General features: G+C 36.8%; 1 protein-coding gene across 15 annotated transcripts in view; it reads right to left on the bottom strand.

Annotated features, from left to right (window-relative positions):
• The window catches only part of SLIT2 (slit guidance ligand 2), a 266,450-nt gene that overhangs the window by 87,076 nt on the left and 156,161 nt on the right, over positions 1–23,213 (bottom strand). For all 15 annotated transcript variants that reach the window (XR_008819773.1, XM_056326298.1, XM_056326299.1 and 12 more), the window contains exons 6-9: positions 16,969–17,040; positions 12,810–12,881; positions 9,943–10,106; positions 7,454–7,592 (exon numbers count right to left, since the gene is read on the bottom strand). Coding sequence is in view for 14 of the 15 variants with exons in the window: in XM_056326298.1 (XP_056182273.1) it covers positions 7,454–7,592; positions 9,943–10,106; positions 12,810–12,881; positions 16,969–17,040 (447 nt within the window). In the remaining variant the exon portion in view is untranslated. The remainder of the gene's footprint in view (positions 1–7,453; positions 7,593–9,942; positions 10,107–12,809; positions 12,882–16,968; positions 17,041–23,213) is intronic.

Genomic DNA, 23,213 nt, shown 5'->3' with positions numbered 1-23,213 from the left:
TCTGCCAATCATTCAAAGAATTTTCACACAGAAGGTGAATTCTAAAATGCAACCAAGTGAAAAGAGATTAATGGTGCTGAAAAACTAAAATGTGGAAGGAATGCCTGCATAGAGGCTGATAAATGCTATCGCCATTAGAAAGGCTATACTTTCTAAAACCAATTAAAGTAATAGTTTTGAACCTTAAGAATGACCTTTAATGCTTTTAATATATGAGCTGTATGACAAAGGAGGAAAGCACTAGGTGCATTAGACCACTGCAGTTGGTTAAGCTCAATAGACTGAACATGCCAATGAAAGAGCATCCCATAAAAATTTCTGGAAAGGGGAGAGGTTTAAACAACAAATCTAAATCAATTTAAATTATGATGTTTCTAATGAATGAATAATGTGTCATGCTTTGCTTAAGTCAATGGAAAAAGGCTAAAGGAAGGCACACTAAATAACAAAAGTTGGAAGACAGTTAATACATAACATTTATTGGCAAAGTATTTTACCTCCTGTTTACAATAGAGACATTACAATAATAGAGCTATAGGAATTTTTTTTAAGTTGCCGAAATGTTTCCTACAGGTCACTAATGGTATGAAAACTTTCCATTTGGCCCAGAGGCAAAGGTGCAGCTACGCACCTTATTAATTCTGTGCTTCCTGCATAATTAGTAGGTACACTAAAACTGGGGAAGTCTTCGTGCTCAACCAATTATTTTGTTTTTTAAAGTATTTATGTATATGAGGTATTTTTTTCTCAAATAATATCAAATTGATTGGACAGATCTTAAAAAAAAAAGCGTAGGTATTCTTATTTAGCTGTGTGTGAATTTATAAGAGGAGAATTAATTTTGCAGGAAGGGTGTAACTGGTACAGATACAATTGTACTAAGTCAATAAAGATCAAGCACTACATTTACTGAGATGCCGAATACTTAATTTTGCTCTGAGTTTATCACACCAGAAAGGAAAAAGAGAGGACACCACAGGCTTTATTCTCCTTCCATTTTCACTGGCAGTTACTTGGAGATAAGCAGTCCTGCTACTGAAGGCATCTCCCCAAGAGGCTCTTGGCAGACAGTGCGTTGCCTGCTAATTGACTTCACACAACAGGAACTGCTAGTTTTAGCCAACTGACTTCTGTACCAATTGAGAAGTCAGACAGAGCAGTATGACAAGACCCTCTCAGCAACACCCTGATGGTTACCAGTAAATCCAAATGCACTGGAATGAAGTAGCATTTTGGCAACAAGCTCTGCTTCCTCCTGCTCCCACCATCACAGAACATTCCTTAACCACTTCAGCTTCCAGTGCAGACTCATTTTTCTCAGTGGTTTAGGCTATCAAACCAAACTCAAGAGACAGGAAGGCCGCAGTACAGTGCAAGCACATACCTCTCCTTGCCAGCTCTGCTACAGAAGCAGTATCCATCAGCAGAGAAGACAGCTCCTATTGTCTTAAATTTTCATCCCAAAACAATTGTCCAGCAGAGCTATCAAGGTGATGCAAAGTCGCAATATCAGTATTAGGCTCTAAACAGAAAGCCTTTTCTTTTACTTTTCCCTAAAAAGCTAACCAGGAGCTTTAACATGCAAAATTTTACTTAATTGAAACTGCCAATAATTAATATTTAAGAAATCCAATATTCCATTTAAAGGGGTTTTTAGCACATTATTTAGATACAGGGTAATTTATCAACCCCCTTGGGGGGGGAGGGGCTGTGTGAAGCATAGAATTGTCAACATGGAATATGCACTTTAAACCTGCAGTTTAATTATATACACCAGAAGGACAGACATTAATGCCACTTAGATTTTATGCAGCATTGTCCCACATGGACTGACAATGTAATGGATACAAAGTATTTTCATGCGGAAACAGGTCAGCCTGCGTTTTATTTAAAGGAAGTTTCTGTTGAGCAAAGAGAACGAAATCAGCACTTCATAAGGTACTGAGGAGCTGAATGAGGTCAGGCTTTCCACTGAGAGAAAGCATGGAAGAAATGAATGGAGAACATGGCAAAACATCACAAAACCATAAGCATGTGTTGAAGGCAAATGGAAGAATCTCAAGAAAAAAATAATGGATTATGTACCTTCAAAAACTAAATATGGATTCTATTCTTATTAAAAGTAACTTTCTATCCATATGAACAAATAGGAGGCAGAAATGGATTGAAAAATGAAATCTCACAAAAATAAGTTGTCAAATTTCAAGCAACTCTGTAAAGGATGGCTGACAAAGTTTGATGTCAGCTTCATGGAAAAAAGTTATTCACATGAGATACAATAAAACAAAGACAAATGGCAGGAGAGATGTAAGCACCAGAGGTGTTTGTGAAACATGAAGTCGGCTGAAGTACATGACAGGCTGGTAGTATTCAGAACTGGATTCTGCAAATACAGCCTATAAACAAGTGACAACATTGTAGGGCAGATAAGTCCAAAGTAAGGGAATTGGAAAATATGGATCTTTCAAATGTTCCTGTCAATGAAGTATGTTTAGAAAATCAGACAACATTCAGTTGAGAACGCAGAAAAAGATTGGCAAATACGGAAAATTACTGAAAAGATTGGACATCATCTGGCACATGTAAAACAGAAATATAATGCCAATTTTCTGTTGGTGTGCACAAGACTCTGGTGATGGTAGTATTATAAAGATGAGTGAATAATTAATAATATGGATATTAAAGCCGGTACATCCTTCAGAAAACAACAGGGAACCAGCACATTTCTTTTTCCCTCTCTCCCTGAGAACTGGCGAGCTCCTGCCAAAGCATGTGCTTAAAATGCTGATTACGATAATAAACTCATGTGTGTGTGAACTGTGTAATGGTGGTGGAAATGCAGTGCTCACTGTGACATTCTGCCTTGCATTCAGCAGCTCCTTGGCATTCTTAATGCTGCTGTGACAGCATGGTCTCATCTCTTCAAATATTTAGTCAGCTACCATTTTGGCATACTGACAACATTATCACATAAGGAGTAACTGAAAAACCAGATTATTTTATGGGATACAATCATTCTTTCTAATCTAATCTCAAGGGGCTGCTATAAGCAACTGTTGTAAAGTACTTCTTTAAAAATGAAGCTTTAAAACACTGTTTATTATATGATAACAATATAGGAATGTCAAAATCTTTCTGCATGTTGAAGTTAGTTGAAAGCAGAGAAGACTAAGAATTTCACAGAGCAGCTTTAAAAAATAACATAGATTCAATGTTCAGAAATGTCTGTGGATGGAATAATAAGATTATGTCTATGAACTTCTGGTTCCTGACAAAACTGTAAGAGCTAAGAAAAAAGGCCCAGGACTCTTCATGGATAATTCAATGGAAAACACGGTGCAACATGTACTGGCAGTTAAAGAAAGCAAGTAAGGATTAGGTTGCAAAACACAAAGGAAAGAAAACTAAAATTCCATTAATATAAAGTGATGGTTCACTACCATCTGGAATATTACATTCAAGTCTGGTCATTGCAGGCCAAAAAAAAATTAAAAAAAAAACAGTTCAGAGAAAAAGGAGGAGATTAATTAAAACATGGAAGGTTTGGAATCCAAAAAGATCGAATGCACTTGGAACAGTTAGTTTAGAGAAGAGATGAATCACAGTGGCATGCAAAACAGAAGATGGCAGGACGAATTATGAACCTGAATGCATTTTCCCTCCCTCCACAAAAACAAAGGAAAATTAATGAAATTTTAAAAGACTATATTTTAAACTGAAAGGTTTTGAGCACAACCCCCTCAATCAAAAAAATTCTTAGCTTAAAATAACATGAAGATTAAGAACACAGTAGCATTTAAAGCAGACGATGTTTCAAAGAAAACCTTTTTTTCCTGAAAGCTATGCAGATTTTCAGGTTTCAGAAAATGAACCAACACACACGTTGGGAGCAAGGAAAATATTTGTCCTATTGGTGTTTTACTTCTGAAGTTGTATACTGCTGTTCCCAAAACATTCTTCAGGGACAACTGATGTGGCCAGGGTGGACTTCTGGTTTGATCCAGTCTCGTAGGCTTCCCTCATTTCAATAATGGTAAAATCTTTTTTATTCCATAAACCACTCATTCTCTTATCTATCTATCATTCTTTTTGATGCTAAGACGGTGAATATACCTGCCACCCATAACAATAATAAAAGAACTATCACTCATTATTTTCCTCACATCAAAGCAGCCAGTACAGTGTAAAGCTTTCCCCATACAACCATTAAAATATACTTATTTGTCAAACTGCAACTCCTCTTCAAACTATTGACAAGGAAGCAGCAAAGATCACGCGATTCTCATAAAATACTCACAGAATCCTGTACTCTAATTCTTCGACTCAGTTTTTCCATGATTTTCAGAGCCTTTCATGTGTCTTACTTTATTTCTTTATTTTCCTGTACCTTTCTCTCCTTACCTTCCACTCAGCTGGAAATTTTTGTTCTCACTGTACAGTAAGTGCAGCCTACCACTGGCTCAAATCACATCTCAGCCCTTCTGTCTGCTTTACTCAAAATGTCAGTCAAACACTAAAGTTCCGTTTTCTGGTCACACTGGCATTCACTGGTATGTGTCTGTTTAATATAAACTAATTAGTAAAGTTTGGCTTTCTAATGTTTTATCTCTTCTTGCACCCACTTTTGAATAAATGTACGTTCACATGTCTTATGGCATCAGTGTTGTTATTTAAGTGTGCAAAATACTGTGATCTGCATTATATTTAGCCAACATTACAAACTAGATAAAATACAGAGAGATAACAGGTAGTTTGCGCTGTATCACTATCAACTATATACACTGTAGCATAGTATAGATACTGTACATATTTATATGAGCACACACATACATATTTATCTATATTAATGTATCAGAGATCTCAGAATGTGAAAAGGCCTCACTCTGGAATTTGAACACTGCCTAGCCTAGCAGGAATCACTGAGCTTCAGTTTGCAATCTGTCAAATGCTTAAAACTCAACAGCATTTCTTACATAGAAAGTACAGTGGACCAATTAGCGGAAAGCATCTTTCCTTTCTGTAAATTCCCATTTGCCTTTGCCTTATGCTCACTTCCTTTAACAATGGATTAAGTCAGCTAGTAACTACCACATCCTATCATTTCTTTGGGAGTGATGACCTTTAATAAAAATTTAGAAACACCCTTGCTATCACTGAATTTCTCAAGGAAGTACAGATGTTAACAGCATGTATCCCTACTAAACTGCATAGGTCTAGAAGATGATGATGTAAGAATTGGTCTTCCAGTATCTGTAATCACCATTCAGTGGTTAACTCCAGTGGTTAGCAGCAGAAATATTCTGGGGAATGTTTGAGATGCACTCCCTCTTCTTTCCTGCAGTATTTTTCCTCCTCTATGCACACAGAAGTACATATGCAACTAAAAAAGACAGTATACAAGCAATTAAATACTGAAAACAGACTGTGCAGCCTTCCTAGGCACTATGTATGGATTTTCTGAAGTAGTCACTTTATTTGCAAGCAGAGGGATTTTTCTGAGAGGGGTGAAATGTAGAAGAGGTGTTTGTATTATATAGCAGAATGACTGAATTGGATCAGGTAGGGTCAGCCAGGTCAGTATTAACAACAGTAATAATGAACTGACAGATTATTACTCACATCCTAAGAAGCAACCACAGTAGTTCCAATTCTGTGAAGTTCAAAAACACAGGTCAGGTATCAACAAGCCATGAGATTGCCTTAAAATTGTTAAGTTCTACTTCCTCTTGTAAAATCTCATTGTGGAGGCCTGTTTTCAAACTTTCAAGAAAATGTACATCCTTATGTACAACAGGATGTATGTTCAGGACACCTCTTCCCTTTCACTTCAGGCATCTGTTCCCCTCACCATCCTTATTGCAAATCCTTAACATAATCTTTTATCACCAACGTGCTCACAACCTTTTTATTCTGAATACTCTCTCCAAGTAATTTACTTCTAGCCAGACCCTTCTCACCAGGTTGTTGGCACAGCTACTCTCCCACTGTTTCCCTAAAGGGAACTCCCAGCCTCCCTTCCTGAACACTGTCTCCACCGTCCCCAGCACAGAGAGATCCTCATGTTGCCAAGTCCTGCTCGTCTTGTCAGAAAGTTGACCTTTTGTTTTAGTTCCTCCCCTGCCCTGCAGACCAGGCAGCAGTAACTTTCCTTCTGTGCTCACACAACCTCTCAGCCACATTGCCCTTGAGGCCTGCAGGTCCTATTGCACCACTGATACAACCCTGCTCTACAGTTATGACATGGTTGTACTTTTTGTCAATGTTTCTGCTGTTTATGTCATGTCACACAACCTTACCAGCATGCATGCTCTTCTGTCCACAGATATATGGTATCAACACAGTGACAATACCACAGATCCCATTCAACCACCTTACTTTTGCCTTCTCAGATTGCCCTCTGAGGGTAACATTTTAGCAGGACACTTATTATGGGTGGTATAGGTTGCTGATCTTTCATGCAAAGATATGCTTCTCTAATAGGGAGTCTGATGAATAGTGACTGAAGGTGGGTGTCATGGTTTAATCCCAGCCAGCAGCTCAGCCCCCCACCAGCCGCTCAGTCACCATCCCCACAGTGGGATGGAGCAAAGAATCAGAAGAGTAAAAGTAAGAAAACTCGTGGGCTAAGACAGTTTAATAGGTAAAGCAAAAGCCACCCATGCAACCAAAGCAAATGAGGGGGATTCATTCCCCCCTTCCCACTGGAAGCAGGTCCATCCACCCCCAGGAGAGCAGGGCTCCAGCACAGGTAACCGTGACTGGGGAAGACAAACGCCATCACGCCCAACGTGCCCCCTTCCTCCTCCTTCCCCAGCTCTACCCGCTGAGCATGGCGCCATACGGTACGGAATGTCCCTTTGGCCAGCCGGGGTCAGCTGTCCCGGCCGTGCCCCCTCCCAGCTGCTGGTGCCCCCCAGCCTGCTCGCTGCTGGGGGGTGAGGGGCAGACACGGCCTCGGCTCTGGGTCAGCGCTGCTCAGCAGCCACCGGCACCTCCCTGAGCCACCAGTGCTGGCTCCTGCACAGATCCAGAACATGGCCTCGAACTGGCCACTCACTGGGAAGAAAATTAACTCTAACCCAGCCAAAACCAGCACAGTGAGCAACCCTGAAGCAATGGAGTTTATAGCCTGCAGTGAAACTCCACTCACTTGCAGAAAAGCAAGAATTTCCAAACTCTTGTAAAACCAACTCAGAATGCAATTTTAACTATGGATTTTGAGTAGCGCATACAAAACTAACCGATAAGAGAACATAAATGTCTTAAATATTTTCATATACCTTCAAATTCCTTTATTACTGTATTGGAATGTATATTCCAAAATTCATACCCTACATAATGCATGAACTTATGATATAAATGAATGTTATATTTATGATATAAATAAAAATGAATACATAGAAAAAACCTGTTTTCTGCAAGTTCATAAAAAAAAAAAAGTCAGATTACGCACATTTCAGTAATAGTTTCTGGAAGGTTCGTTGGGATCTCAGTGAGGCCTTTCCCACGACAGTCCACAATGTTGTTACTACAGGTGCACGCCGCAGGGCAATGCAAGACACTGCAGGATGGAGCCATGAAGGACTGGTGACCTGCAAAAGAAAAGTTTCTCCTAAAATTGCACAACACAGTCAAACAGTAGTTCAGTCTACCTCAACAGTAAAACATCACATTTTACACTTCCTTAAAAAATTTAGGGCAGAACTGCTAAAATAAACATTGTATCCTACCAGTACTTTTGTATTGCATTAATTTAAATACCCATATAATAGCAACATGTCGATACAATACTGAGAGATGAAAGACAAATGCTCAGTTACTGTGCTAGAATTACATCATTCTTCAACTTCTTCAGCAACTTGCAAAGTCTTATTAAAGAAGACAGTGTCTTCGCCATTTTTCAGGTATATTTTATTTATTCTGTGGTTTTAAAAGTCAATTATTTATTTAATTTTCATAATCTTGTGTACTATTAAAAATGCATGTCAACAGAAATGAATGAACTTTGTTACAAAAACTGAAGGTGTCCTGCTAGTTATGATCTGTTCTGCAATTACTTATTTGAGTACAGTCCTTCAGTTACATATTGGTTACAGATACTTTTGGAATTATGACATTTTTATTTAAAAATAAATCCAACGTTGACTTCACAGCTCATACTCTCACTATCTGTGTTAGCTCAGCAGACTTCTTGCTCCCACACTCTAGCATTCTTATTAACTCAGGTGTCTAATTTACACGACTTCCCTGCTCCCCTCCCCCCAAGCTCTTGTGCTATATGTCAAACTTGGCATTTATAATTGTATTTAAAAATAATCTTATCATATTTAGGTATGTTTTAGAAAGTAAACAACTTATTATATTTTCCTGCAAATAGAAAGATTGCACATTTTATAATATATGAATGCACTCTTTCTTGTATCAATTTAATGATACAGAATTGCTGTTTTGTAATGATACAGAAAGGCACAAAGAGATGAGAAAGGCATGAAGCCTTTTTTCTTCTTTTTTTTTTTTGTTAAGGTAAAAAAAGCTGCTGACTGTTTTGAAATTCTCAGGGGAATACAACCTTCTTGACTGTGAAACCACAACTTAATCTCTCTCTCATTACGTTTAATGTCATATATTAACATAGGAAGGTTGCATTGACAATGTAAGTTGCAGCCAGTGCTGTTCGTTCTTACAACTTCAAATAACTGCTCATGTTTTAAATTACTGAAAAGGTTAGTCTTTTGAGATAGTAGTTTACAATATAATAACTTGATTTCACATTTATGTATTTGTTACAAAATACAAACAGCTGACAAAAAGTAATAACACATACTACTTTTTCTGTATTAATGGGCAGGAAATACTTCACCTACTTTTGTTTAATAAAAGTACAGCGATCCAGGGAGAAAACATGATTATTCCCCTTCCTCAAAATCAGGGTTATAATGACCAAGTTATAAAACTGTTCTTGATCCTTGGGCTCTGCAGCCATGCCATTTACAAATAAGATACATGAGGTGATCTTGTTAGGAGCCCTTTTAAGTGTTCATAAAGGCAGAATTAATGGTAAGAATACTGTTAGCATTTGCTATGCAAAGATGCAAGTGCCTTACACTTTGATGTCAGAGGCTGTTTAACAAGGACAAAACATTGTGCTCCCCATAAAACTCTTTTAAAAGCACAGATCTGTGAAAATTTTGGGATACTTGGCAATAGGCTTCTGGGGTTCTGCAGAATATCAGTCAGTAGAAACGACCCTGCTGAATCACTGAAAAGATAGAGAGCTGTATTCCAGCTGTTTTTTAATGGTTTTGAGGAAACTTGAAACAGTAGACAAAGTTTACAGAAAATTTTCAATCTGAGTCTAAAAATATTTAAATAAGAAAGATAAACTTGCCTTCTTCCTCATCTAGAAGATACAAATAAAGGAAAAAAAAATTGAATAGAGAAAATGTGATTAGTAACGAACTGTTAGTCATTTCATTATTTCATATCAGAAAATAACCTGATGCACTAATAAAGCATGCCAATAACATTCAGAAAGTTACTTAGCGATTCAGATTATTTAAACTGCAGAAAATAACAAGAAAAAGCAACAACCTGTAAAGTTAAAAAATAATAATCCCTTATTACTAAAGGCCCTATGTTCTCAGACAGTACACCTTTTATTTCATTTTCTGTATGTCCCCCCCATAATTATACTTTTAGAAGGTTATATAATCTATGTGAATGCATCATTTACACAAATTTTGTAAGGACAGAAGCACACACACACACTCCCCCCAAGATACAAATCACAATAAAAATGATTAGTTTATTTTTTTAATAAACATTAATGCTTGGGTTATGCAAAAGCTAGCAGAACTCAATATGCAGCACTAGCTATCACTGATGAGCTGTTGGTAGGTGTGTTGTAAAACAGGACTTGGTGCATGAATCTGTTTCCCTTACCGCTGCAGACAAACTCCCGTTTTTGGACCTCGGCTACGTTGTGTCCCCGTAGGTGGGACGGCCCCATGCACTGGGTGTAGAGGCCGACCCGTGGCCGCTGCCGCAGCCAGTCGGACAGCCAGGCCAGGTGGCAATCACAGTAGAGGTTGTTGGAGTGAAGACGACTGCATGGAAAGAAACACATCAGTACCTTTAAGCTAGGAAGAACGAACAGAAAAGCAACTAGTTTCCCCAGCCGCCACTTCAGCAAGCAGCTATACCAATCTATTAATAAAAATTGTTAAGTGGGGAATTAATTTTTCGCATCTTTCATTGCAAGTCTGGGAGTTAAATGCTAATACTTAAAACTATACAAGCAACAAAATTACTTTTTATTTGTGGTCTAATTAATCAGAAGGAAAAAGAGGACTTCCTAGTAAAGCAAGCTATCTGTAGTTTCTTTTCTCTTGTCTAAAAGCAAGAAGTAAATATACAAGAGCTTGAAAGCTGCCGTGGGAGCCTTTAGTCCAGATCTGTACAAATAGTGAATAAGACAAAAATGTCTCAAGTAAATTGCCCTATAGTGATAATATACTGTCAGAAAAAAAGACTTAATAAAAGATTTTGTTTCCAATTAGATATATCTGTAAGTCTGGCCATTATTAGTCTCTATAGAAACAGCCTGCAAAATCCCTTTAACAAGTCATATTCATTTTCTGCTAATCAAGACAGAGTAATAACTCAATATAAAACACCTTCTTCCACATCCTTTTTCTGATTTCCTCTCTTTTTGTTTAATCACAGAAAGGGGGATTAGCTGCTTTTGGCTCCTAGGGACCTACATTCTAAGCAATGCCTGAAATTAAAAGACCAAATGGCAGCAAGCAATGGAATTAAGTAAGTTGCCTCTCTGTTGGCAGGCTCCGAGACAAGAGCCTTGCCAAATGGCAAAAAGCACTTTGCCATTGACAAAATATCAGACAAATGCATTCACTAAATTAGGTAAATTACTTTCCTCTGACTCTTACTTTTCTCTGGCTCTTACATTTTCTCAAACTACAGAAAAGGATGCCCACAGCTATAAATCAAATCCTTACTCAGAATCATGCATAACATAGTAATGTAATTTTGGTCCTTTTTAGCTGATGCGCTCTACCCTAACCAAATAACTGGAACGGAAGTGCAAGAAAATCAGCGTTTAGACAAGGAGTCGAATTAATCCATTAAAAAAATATCTGTAAAGCAACATGAAATGTGTAACCAACATAAAGAAATGATTTTATTTAACTCACTTCCCGCACCCCCCACCCCCCCATAAACAACTAGAAATTAAAGGCAATGTATTTTCTGTACCAGTTCTTGGGTAGGTGCTTTGCAAATATAGCTCACAATACAGCACACTCATTCAGTACAATCTGTGGCCAGCTGTAGGCAAGAACACCATTGCAAATCAGAACTAATGCCACTGAAATCAATATGGTTATACAAGCATATTCTGACTGCAAATGGGATGTTACAGCTATAATCTAGGACTCTATGTGTCCATTTTCTTTTGTTGCTAATTTGATTCACTGTAATTCGTGGTTCAGAATATAAACTGTATTTGAAAGAGTTACGGACATTCATGTTTTCAAGTCTCAGACCTGAAAAACTGGAATGAAATTCTATTATCAAAATATAACCAAGGACACCAAAAGCCCATGGCCAGCACTGTTTAAGTACCCTTGCGTTTGTCCAAATAAGAATAGTTACAATTCTGTTATGAAATCAGCAGGACTACTCACCTGCATGAAGTTTCTTCAGTTATGAAAGGTATGCTATATTGAATAGCCCTACTGATATCAAAACAGTTGTGTAACCCAACATGCTTAAAAGAAAATGGGCAGGCTCTTTGTAAAAGTAATTTCTGAACAGTAAGAGCTACTCTTGAACTCTGATAGAAACACCCTGTTCATTTTTGATTCCCACTTCACTGGAAAATCTGTTTGAACGAGAGTCTCCAGACTAAACCTTGATATATTCTGGTTTTGCCAGTCAACACAATATACATTTATTCTTAGTTCAGTATAAACATACAAAAGAAATAACAGCACACTCTATCACTAGCATACACACTCTTTTGACTGTGTTTTGTTTCAGAATGGTGAAGTGTTCTTCTGTGAAAGTCATAACCTCTAAAAATGGGGACCTTATTGTAAATGCTGACACAACTTTAATTATAATAGCACTACCGGATGATGCTATAATTTTATGTTACAAAGAATGTTGGAGAGCCAGTTTAGTTTAATTAGGTCTGCTAGCAATACAGTAATAAAAGCATAAAGATTTCCCATTTATCACATCTGACATCCAATCAAAGATTCTTCCATGTTCCTAAATGAAATGTGACCCATTCAATTGCTCAAAGTAAAACAAATTTTTGACTTTCAAAACCCATGTATTTCCTTCTCTATAGAGCTGTAATATATAACAGAGAATCCCCCCTGCCTTCATCTTCTTTGCTAGAAGGTGATGCTTTTCTGTGACTGAATACAGCACTGTGGAAAATCCAGCTGGGAAAAGGCCATGGAACCATTTTCATAGGCTTATTCATCCCAAATCCTAAAAAAGCTAATGGAAAAGGATGCAACTGCTTCTTTATCACCCGAGCCCGAAGTATCAGCCTTGGGGTCACTTGTTAGCTTTACCTTTCAGAATTAGCCGCCATACATGCACACACAGATTTCATGCTCGTCAGCCTCATGATACCTCAATATTTTTTTTTTAATTGAGCTTATGCTTTTTTTTTGCCTATATACGTGTCTGTAGACCACTGAAAAAAATTGGTAGAGATAAAAATTATATACTGGACCGACAAAATGGCAGCCAGTTTCAGTGGGACTACTTACAATGTTCTGAGTTTGGGCATATGGTTGAAACTTGCCACCGACAGTCGAGTGATGTTGTTATTGTTGAGAGTGCTGCAAATACAGGAAGAAGCATATCAACATGTTACAGTTATATCATACCTACTACACTTTTAAAAAGGTATAGGTAGTGAAGACCTTGGTGTACTGTGTTTAGGGATAGGTATCAGGAAAAAGAACAAGCTTTTAGATATGCTTTTCCTCCCTGTTCAATGCCTGGTAAAACACTATGGTTTGACTGTTTTAATAAACCTAAGTAATATGAGGTCCCAGTAACCTATGATTCACTCAAATGGAGCTTCCACCAATGTTGAGAACATCTAGCAGGGGTCCTCAAACTTTTTAAACAGGGGGCCGGCGCGCGGATGAAGTGGCAGGCAGTCATCTGCGGCTGCTTGGTTGGCGGGGGGGGTCTGTAAATACCAGGGGCCGGATTGAGGACCCTGGGGGGCCGTATCTGGCCCACGGGCCGTAGTTTGAGGACTCCTGATCTAGGGCATTCAAGCTAAGCTTGTCATCCCAATGTAAAAGCGAGAGTTCTTGGAGAAAATTACTTGATTCTAGGACTCAGTTTTCCCTTTCTAGCTTTTGAGAGTCCATATTTGTTGACAGAGGATACAAATAACAAGATCTGCCTGTTTTTTCAAGATTTTTAGGAAAACAACTATGGGATGCAATTAGGTTTTATATGGAACAGGATTCCTATAGATGATCCAGAGCTGCATGAACAATAGGGAGAGTTTCTGCTCTACAATGGAAGGAGTCACGAATTTTAATATTTCAGCAAACTAATAATTTAAATTTTAGACAAGATCCCTGGAACTTGATAGCAACTGGGAATAAATCTTAGCCAATTTTTGGTTAGCACAGACCAGTCATACTCCTTAAGTGTAATTTGTAAAGATAATAAGATTTATGAACAATCCTACAGCTAAATATTGCCTTTAGGCGGCAAATAAAACACATACAAGCTTGACTCCAGAACAAGTGATACAATTTACAGTTTTGACTTAGAACTTACTCATTTGAGTAAAAAAGAGTATGTGCTCTGAGATTTTAAGAATATAACTATGACACTAATAAGTAAGTCCTACTGCCCAAACCTTTTTTCCCTTTTGAAACAGTGTTTTACATTTTCCTTTTTTTTTTTTCTTTTTTTTTTCTTTAAAGTGTGATTTATGCTTATTTGGAAGAAACTTTTTAGTACTTTCTGATCCTGAAACACAGAAAGGTAAATTCACAGCACCCCGAGCAGGATTGGTCTATACACCTCCACATTAACCAAGCAGTTAATTACTGCTGTAATGTACTGCATTTCACCTTTGTGTGCTTACTCATTCCATGTCCTAAATGTTTTCTTCACTGTGCATAAGGGATCTCCCCTGTGTGCTCTTAGGGCTACATAAAGAAAGAAGAGAAAAATAAAAAGAAGAAGAAAAAGGGAGAATCATGCCCTTTTTCAAAACAGAACAAAAATGAAGCAAAAAAAATGGCCAAGTGGGTATATCTGCAAAAGGTGTCTTAATGAATAAATGACAATCGGTAAATCTTGGCGGGATTTTCTTACAGTGTCCACATAGTATATGACAGCTCCCACAGTTCTTCTTGCACAACTTCTTACAAGGTTTTAAATCATGTCTCTTCAGTGAAGGGAATGGAAATTAGTACATATTTCCATAGCTGTTAGCTGTTTAAAGAAGGTGTATCTACAAATGGTTTAATTCTCTATTTCAGATGTTTGATGTTTGCCTTGCTATTTTTTATATGTGAGCTATTACTTTACTTTTTGCAAGGGTACAGAAAACTATCAGTAGATGTAAGGGATACATAAGGAATTAAATAATTTTCTTAACTATTTCTGTCTAATGATGAAAATGCTTGACATCAATGGAGAGATATAATTAAAAAAAATTAGCTCGTTTTCTCTATGAGTTACATATGATTGCAAAGAATGTGATGACTGAAAGACTTTTTTTTCATTTGTTAGATACTTTATTTGTTCTAATGTCCCACGGTTTGTTTCCCCACTATAGCAGATTTTCTGTTCAAAAAAAAAAAAAAAAAAGAGAGAAAAAGGGTAAATAAAATTTCACAGAAATTCATAGGGAGGATCATATCTATAATTGCTTTCATCTTTCAGAACTGTCCAGAACTCAGGTTGATTTTGTAATCTTTAACACTAACAGCCTCTAAGATTCTGCAATTATTTAACCAATATATAAGACCTATTACTTTGGTAAACATTTCAAACTGTCACTAAACAGTATACTTGTAGTTTGAAGTAATATACACATTCTGTGCTTAGATGGAATCATTAAGTCCAAATGAAAACAAAATAAGTAGTTTTATTTACTACTCAGTGAATATAGTATGGTCTAAAATACATATCTTTTATTCTTTAAGCCAAATTGGAAAGGAAGCTGAATTAGATACAAAATCTTCAGTACTGTTTGAAATATATGTCTCCATTTTTAAAAAACTTAATCTTTACATCATTGCTTATCACATAACATAACTGAAGATAGCAAACATTTATATATTTGAACACGCTAATAGTCTATGTATATTCATTCAGAAAATTCTAATTACCTGCTTTTTCAGTAGACTATTATTTTAACATTTTTTTTTCCCTTTTTTTCATTCATTGAAATAGATGTGAAAATTTTACCACTGACTTCAAATACCAAGGATTACCTTTTTAGAACACTAAAAATTACAACCATTAACAATGCAGAAAATACTTATTTTTTAAATAGACATTTAACACTTTCACTTGTAAAGAAGATCTTATATTAAAACCCATAATAACTAGACTAAACCATCACTGGGAAAGTTATTTTGTCGTATTTATGAGTTCCGAAGATAAAAATCTCACAGAACATCAGGTTTACTGACAGACCACCAACAATTGATCAACTTCGCAATTAGATGCAATATTGAACCTACAGTACATTTAACATGGATTTATACCAGAAAGTTAACAATAGGCTTGTTATTCTATGATTATGGAGTAAAAAAAATTAAAAAAACAAATTTAGCTGTCAGATTCATTCACTCATAAGTAAAACCAATTATTGCTTAATAACAAAAAACTCTACCAGCAGTAGTTCACATATTCTTTAGTTTCTTGGACATACAGACACTATCTATTGCCAAAGAAGCTTCTTCAGAGTCTTAAAAAAACCCACAAAACCAAAAGCAACAAAAACCTGTCCCTCACCCCTCCCAAGTGATTTACCAACTGTGATTCAAAGTAACATGAGGTAACTCACTGATACACAGTCTTTCACTTCTCTTAATGTAGAAAGCCCAGCAAAAATATGACATTTGACTGACAGAGCAGATACTTTAGGAATGTGTCCTGTGCCTCAGATTCTTTGGGAACTGAGACACTTTGCTCATTACAGTAACTATTTTCAGGTCAGGGGTCACTAATGATAATTTTGTTACCTTTTACCTCATTGATGGCTACTCTAAGACGGTGAGAAAAAGTATGCAAAGGAGTATTGCAGTACTAACCTTCAGTGACATAAAGACATTTTTCTAGACATATATATATGTATCTTTTTATTCACATAAAATTTAAAATGTTTTAAAAAAAGCAATTTATGTGGACATGTTAAATATCTTAACACATAACGGTAATATTTGCTAGAAAAATGCCTCTTTGAAACCATCCAGATTGTCAAATATATATATATATATAATATTGTTCTTTAAACGGCATCTGAAAGATTAAATTGATGTCAGAGTATACAACAAAGGCAATCCTGAAAATGTCCAGCATTTCTACAGTGATGGATAATTTACAAAATTCATTGGATTCATTAATACTGCCCCCCCCATTTTGAAAGGAAATATATTTTTTTCTTACAGTATCTGCCACCTGCTTTTTTTTTTTTTGTTTTGTTTTGTTTTGGTTTTTTTAAATTTTGTTTAATGGCTGTCTTGCAGAGTAAAGGAATATCTCTGCCTCTCCACATCTTTTTGCCATTGTATAGCATATCACAGTGGATTATTTTAAGACATCTTTTCACTAGACCAACCTGACACCAGGCTGCAGCTCCTAGATAAGCTTTTACATTAGCACTCCCCAGATACCGAGCTCCCGCTACAAGTAAGAGATACAAGGAATACTTACAGCACTTCCAGGTCACGCAGAGCCCTAAATGCCCCGTCTTCAATACAGCTGATCTGGTTGTAATCCAGTTGTCTGTTAAAGAGATTAGGAAGGTATTCTTAAGGGAGATGAGCGCTGGCAGCGCTGGGTGCAAAGCCAGCCTGCTGAAGGGCCAGCAGAGCTAGGCCAGGCAAGCTGAAACACCCTCGCAAAGACGCTGGTAAGCTTGAGACTGTCACACGGCATGCTGGCCTGGGTGCTGCCACAGAAATCCCTTTTTGTTCTGAACTGTCTGCGCAAAACAGCAGCGCTGGGAAAGCTCCAGTAAATAATAACTGCACCTTATATTAAATGCCAAAGGAATGCAATTTCATTACATCAAGAAAAGCTATCCATTAAAAGCTCTCAGCGTCATCTTGCTGAAACAATTTCATTAAGGTAAAGGACGGTAAATCACTTAATGTCACACACATCCCCTCAGTGACCTAACAGAATCCATTTATCAGAGCAGCCCAGCTGCATGTTAATTCCACCTGCCGTGGCAGTGGCCGGCAGGAGACACAACTTTTCGGGGTCTCTCTGCATGCCTGCATGCCTGGACCAGGTGGAGGTGCAGGGGCACTGCGGGGGTGGTGTGTGTGTGTGGATTTAGAAGAATTGCTTTCTAGAATATTTCTGTATGTAGACAAAATAGTGCCCAAGGTATTTACATACTTGGTTATGTATCTCCTTTAATTCTGCTCCAAATTAAACTAGTATTTCTGTTGTAACCTTCAGTACATGGTTTTCTACATACTCTGTGCTCTCCACAATTATATGCAGATAGGATGTTGGAATGGAGCACTTGAATTCTGGACATAAAACTCAGCAATCCATCCCATACATTATAAATCTTTAAGTATTAAGTTATGAAAAATTTACATGCTTTTCTGTAAAGAATGTTGTTACCTTTTCAATTCAAAAATTGATACAGTACACACTGCCCAATTAAAAAAGTCTGCTGAAACTAAGAACCATGCAAATAGAAAATCCCAGTTTCTCTGCTGACAAAAGCTTTTCCTATAAATACTGCCACACATCATCTGCATTTCAGTGCATGACTTGCAAAGCAAAAATGATACAACCTCACTTCAAACAACCAGATCTTCTCCAAGCCGATAACTTGTCAGTGTCAGACAATATATATGAGTAAATGTGTGTGAACAACACTAAGAAAATGAACAAAATACAAATGAACTCTGCCCTTCTGTCTTCAATTATATATTAGCTAGCAGGGCTAATGAGGCTTTTACTAAAACATTTTCTGCGATTCTTCTGAATCTATGATAACGTTTTACTTTATTAATAAATCATCACACCCACTGTTGAATGTAATGTACCAACTTCTATAAAGTTCTTTAGTTTCATCCATATTTTTCATCTGAATTAATACTATGCAAGAATAAAATATTGTCATAACTGTAACAGTGTCTGTGCTTCTGTGTACTGAAATCTAAATGCAAACTATCATTTCCTGAATATGATATTTAATCATTTTGATGCAATGTTACAGCACCAGTGCTGCAGTGTTACTTTCTCAGGCTCCTTCAATTTTTATTAATGAATTTCATTTAACAATTAAGTTAATAGCCTTTTTTATTTTAAAGAGGTAAAATACATACACAGTAACACTCTCTAACCTCTTGAACAATTTATCAAAGCTATTTAAATTAGTACAATGGCATGAAATGTTACCCTTGACACAATACAAAAGAGAAATTGTTTCCAGACAAATTGGAAAAATCTTTTAATGCCATCAAATTTGCCTAATGCAGTCTGCAGGTTAATCTGTAAAAGGGTGAGCTGTATGTTTGCCCATATCTTATTATCCTTAGCTGTCAATGTATAAATCAGTGCTGACACAGCTTCTTCTAAATCATCCATATTATACACAAAGGAAAATCTTTTAACAGTAGAGAAAGCACTTGAGCAAATCTTGTCCTACACAAACTGAAAGGCAGATTTCTTCCACTAGACTGGCAGCAGTCGTGGTGTACCTGAAAACTTTTGGACTTCTTCCCTTAATGAGTCACCATGACCACTACCTTAGTGAAGGGTGAGTTGTTTTAATTTAATCTTCTTACCAGAAAGGTTACTTCGTTTGCACTGAATTAATTAGTTGGGTTTAGTTTGGGGGAAGGGAATTTTGCTGGTGGGAAAAGAGAAATATGTCCTAGTTTTATAAATTATTGTCTTTGAAAGATACTACCATCTTTATGTTTTAGATGATCTTCCATCCGTTATGACCATGATATAAACCGATCAGACACACACCGTGAAGAACAATTGGCATGATATATGGTTTTTATGCTATGAACGGTACACGACTTTGAAGATTGTGTGTCTGGCTTGAATAGCAATTTATGATATTTGTGTTAGGGTAAAGATATCCAATGCATATATAATCCAAACAGAAAGTTAGACAGTATTTCACATTAACTTATGATGTCCCTCTAATAGATATACTGAAGCAGTATGAATATTTTTGGATAAGGCTGGTTCCTGATAGCAAATTGTGTGAGTGCTATGATTTAAGACATAAGTAAGAATACTAGAGAAAAAAAGCACATACTGCTCTAAATTTAAGTTATGTTTTATAATTTGGTTTTAGCATATCGGCTTTCAAACCACACATAAAAACCTACAATCCTATAATGAAACTTTTCTCATCACTAAGTTATTGAGCATACCAGTAATTCTAAATCCACTTTAGAAAGCTTTCTTTTTTTTCCCTCCCTAAGAGTTTCTTTTATTCTTTTCAAACTATTAAAGCACCCCGAGAACTGAAAGTGATCAGACATGGACCAGCAACTCTGGCCCATCCTCATCCTTCCCCTATCCCCAATTTCTTTATCATCTATCCCCCCGCCCCATCTCCATTTTGGGTGTTTTCTATGTGGGATCTCTCCATCCTTTTGGAAAGTCACTATTTGCTCCTGCCTCCCCTTCCACAAAGCAGTTGATTACCTTCAGCAGTGCCATTCCTGTGGAGCTTATAAAATGCCAAACAGCAGCGGTCACAATCAAAATCTTTCCATTGTCACAGAGAATTAATTGGGTTTTGCACCTATATCTGCTGCATTCTCTGGGTATTTCATATACTTATTAATCTACTGCTATTTAAAATGTTAATGTTTATGTGAGTTCAGCTATAAGAACTAGTAAAACCTAAATAAAAAGCATTCAACTAACAAGAAAATGCCCGCTTTAAAGTATTTTTTATTTATTGTTTTTGCTGATACATCTTACACTGTAGAAACATGTTGCTAACTTGTATTTTCTTCCCTTTTAGCATATGTTGTCTACCAGGCAATGATAAATAAATATCTAAAAATAAACCTTGTCATCCCACAAGAAGAGCATTTAATGACTAACAAGATGTTGCATACATTTGAAAACTACTGCCCTCATACAGGAAAAACCCTGTTAAACTGACTCTGACAGAGAAAACTTTCTTCACTCATTCCTAGAGGCTATGTTAAAAGTTGGGGCAGTTTCAGTCAATCTGCCTGCTTCACTCTCCTGTTCTTCATGGCTTGACAACACTTTGTGACCCTGTGCAAGAGAGGTACTGTGCAGCTTTACCACCTTCTCCTGTGTTGAGAAACAATTACATTCTCCACTTGTATCACCTTAATAGTAAACATTTTTTAAGAAGTCATCAGGAAAAGTCAGAAGCCTTTCTAGATCCCTACAGGAGCTTCCTCCCCAGTAAAACATCTAGAAAATGTTTCTAGTTTTAGCACTGTATGCTGGATTTCATATCATTAAAATTTCACCCTGGGAAAAGAACAGAGTGCATGATATTTATCACTGCAACACAACTTTTGGGAACAGTCACTGTTTTTAGTGTCACTTTGTATTTTTTACAACAGAACTGAGTTTCCTATTTCTCAATTCACTTTTCAATTTTAAGAGGAATCAATAATTTCAGAGGCATTAGTTGAGAAAGATGTAACAAAATAATGTAAGAATTTATTCAAAGGTTTTTATCAAACTTCAAAGAACTGCTTGTTTCCCATGACTTACTATTTATTCTGATTATTCTTTCCTCTGGAAGTCAAGTGCTTTTTTTATACTTGTTCGTATTTAAAAAATGAAGTTCATTTTGTTCTTTATTAAATTTTCCCTGTAAAACATTTTCAATGAATAATATTTTTCCTAATATACATAATATAGCAAATGATTAACCACCTTCTTTTATCCCAAAATTAAAAAGCAGGACTTGCAATAACTCCAGCTACGGCATACTTGCTGAATAAACTAGAAAAAAAGGGAGAACAGATCTACAGTTCACTTGCTCCATTCCCTCAAAATTGTTTAGCACTCTACTTGGCTCAACTCATTAGTATCTTCCATGAGCAAAGTAATAATAATAAAAAAAATCAAAATTCAACAGAAGAATGCTGTGAAAAGGGGGATGAACACAGAATGAAAAATCTGTAAGTTACTGATGTAAGTCACATCAGTATGACTTCACAGCAACAACACAATTTAGCAATTAGAAGACAAACAGTATCAAGACCATAATAACATGAAAAATACACCAAGTCTAAATTATTAAAGCATGGGTTTGACAAGCAATGCATTTGGATAGCACTTTTACAGATGAGCAGAAAAATATACTTCCAGCTGTAGTGGAATTTTGTGCATGATCCGAGAAGAAATCAGCAACTAGAACATCTTCAGCAGGACTCTGTGTTTTTTGACTGCTAACAAAATTGAACTTCAGAAAAAGTCCAATCATTGCCAACAAAGATTAACACAAAATTCAGTCACGCCTTCAGTGACAACACCAGTTCTAATTCCTTCACAATCAGCACAAAAGAGGCATCAAGGCAACATCAAGTAATACTAATGAAGGTTTTGGACATAGTTTAGCGTAATGGGATGGTCTTTGATTGGATGTTGGTGTCTGCCTCTCTCTTCACTAATTTTCCATTTTCCCAGCCAATTTGATCTGTGAAGCTACTACGCTGCCCTGCAGCCTTCATCCTTTGGGTGACAGCTAGAGTGTCCACCACTTGTTGGGAAAAAGCGAAACCAAATGAACACAAAGGCACCGAGGAAGACACGATTTGAAAGTAAGGCTACACTGTGGCAAGACAAACGGCATAAGATACTTGCAAGAGATACAATTAAAAAGTTTCTTGGTATTTTTGGTATCATTTGATGTTGCATATATTTAGCATCTTAATTCTGCCATGATGTTGGTGTATTCCCTTCCATCCTCTGCCAAATACTGATTACGTAGTGGAAGAGAGTTGGAATCTTAGAAAATTTTACATACTTCAAATGGAAATGTCATATTATAATTCGATAAAAATCATCAAACTGAAGCCAAAACCTACTTCTCAAAAATTGAGCATAGCACTATTGTTCTTTCAGTGGTGTTTCACATTTGTTTGCTTGTTATTTCCAGTTATTTTTCTTCCTAGTAACCAGATTCAAACAACAATCCATCCAAATTTATAATTTTGGCCGCTAAACATTTTCTTACTATCTTAAATACAAATAAAATTCCTGAGGTTGGTGAGATTTTAAATAAATTTCATATCCAGTGTGAGTACTTGCATCACCAGGAAGGGTTATGAAGCCATCATTAACATGTATATTAGAAACCCTGTGTTTAATTTCCAACTTATATGATAATTTCTATTTATTTTTTTTAAAAAGTGGGTGCCACTGTGTCCTTGGAAGAAACTAACTTCTTATTTTTCTCCTTGAAAAAGTAGCAAGCTAGGAGTAACTATCAGAATTATATTTCCAGAATTTCCACCTTAATTTTTGTCAAGTTCCAGATCAGCAGCTATACTAAGTGTGAATTATTCTTCAAGTCATTGCCCTTAAACAGGAAAATCAAGATTTCAAGGCAGAGCAGCCAGGTTTTTTTCCTACATGTGAACTGCTAAAATACTGGACACCGGGCTTCCAGACTGGGGAACCTGCACAAAATAAGCTTCCCTGTTTTTTTGTTGCTTTTTCTGAACCAGTTTATCAACAATTGGGCTGTATTGGTGAGAGTGAATCCAGAATGCTCTGTCTGGGATTTGTGAGATGACATCCAGGCACTGCATCCAGTTTCAGCCTCCCCAGTAGAAGACAAGACACTGACTGTGCTGAGTCCAACCAGGGCCACCAAGATGGGAGGCCTGGAGTAGGTGACCGCTGGGGAGAGTCTGCAAGAACTGTCTTTGTTCAGCCTTAAGAAGAGAGGGAAAAGGGGC

The sequence above is a fragment of the Falco biarmicus genome, chromosome 1 (genome assembly GCF_023638135.1).
Source record: "Falco biarmicus isolate bFalBia1 chromosome 1, bFalBia1.pri, whole genome shotgun sequence".
Taxonomy (NCBI): Eukaryota; Metazoa; Chordata; class Aves; order Falconiformes; family Falconidae; genus Falco; species Falco biarmicus.
Note: the sequence above shows the minus strand (reverse complement) of the source record. Positions and strands in the feature narration are given on the sequence as shown.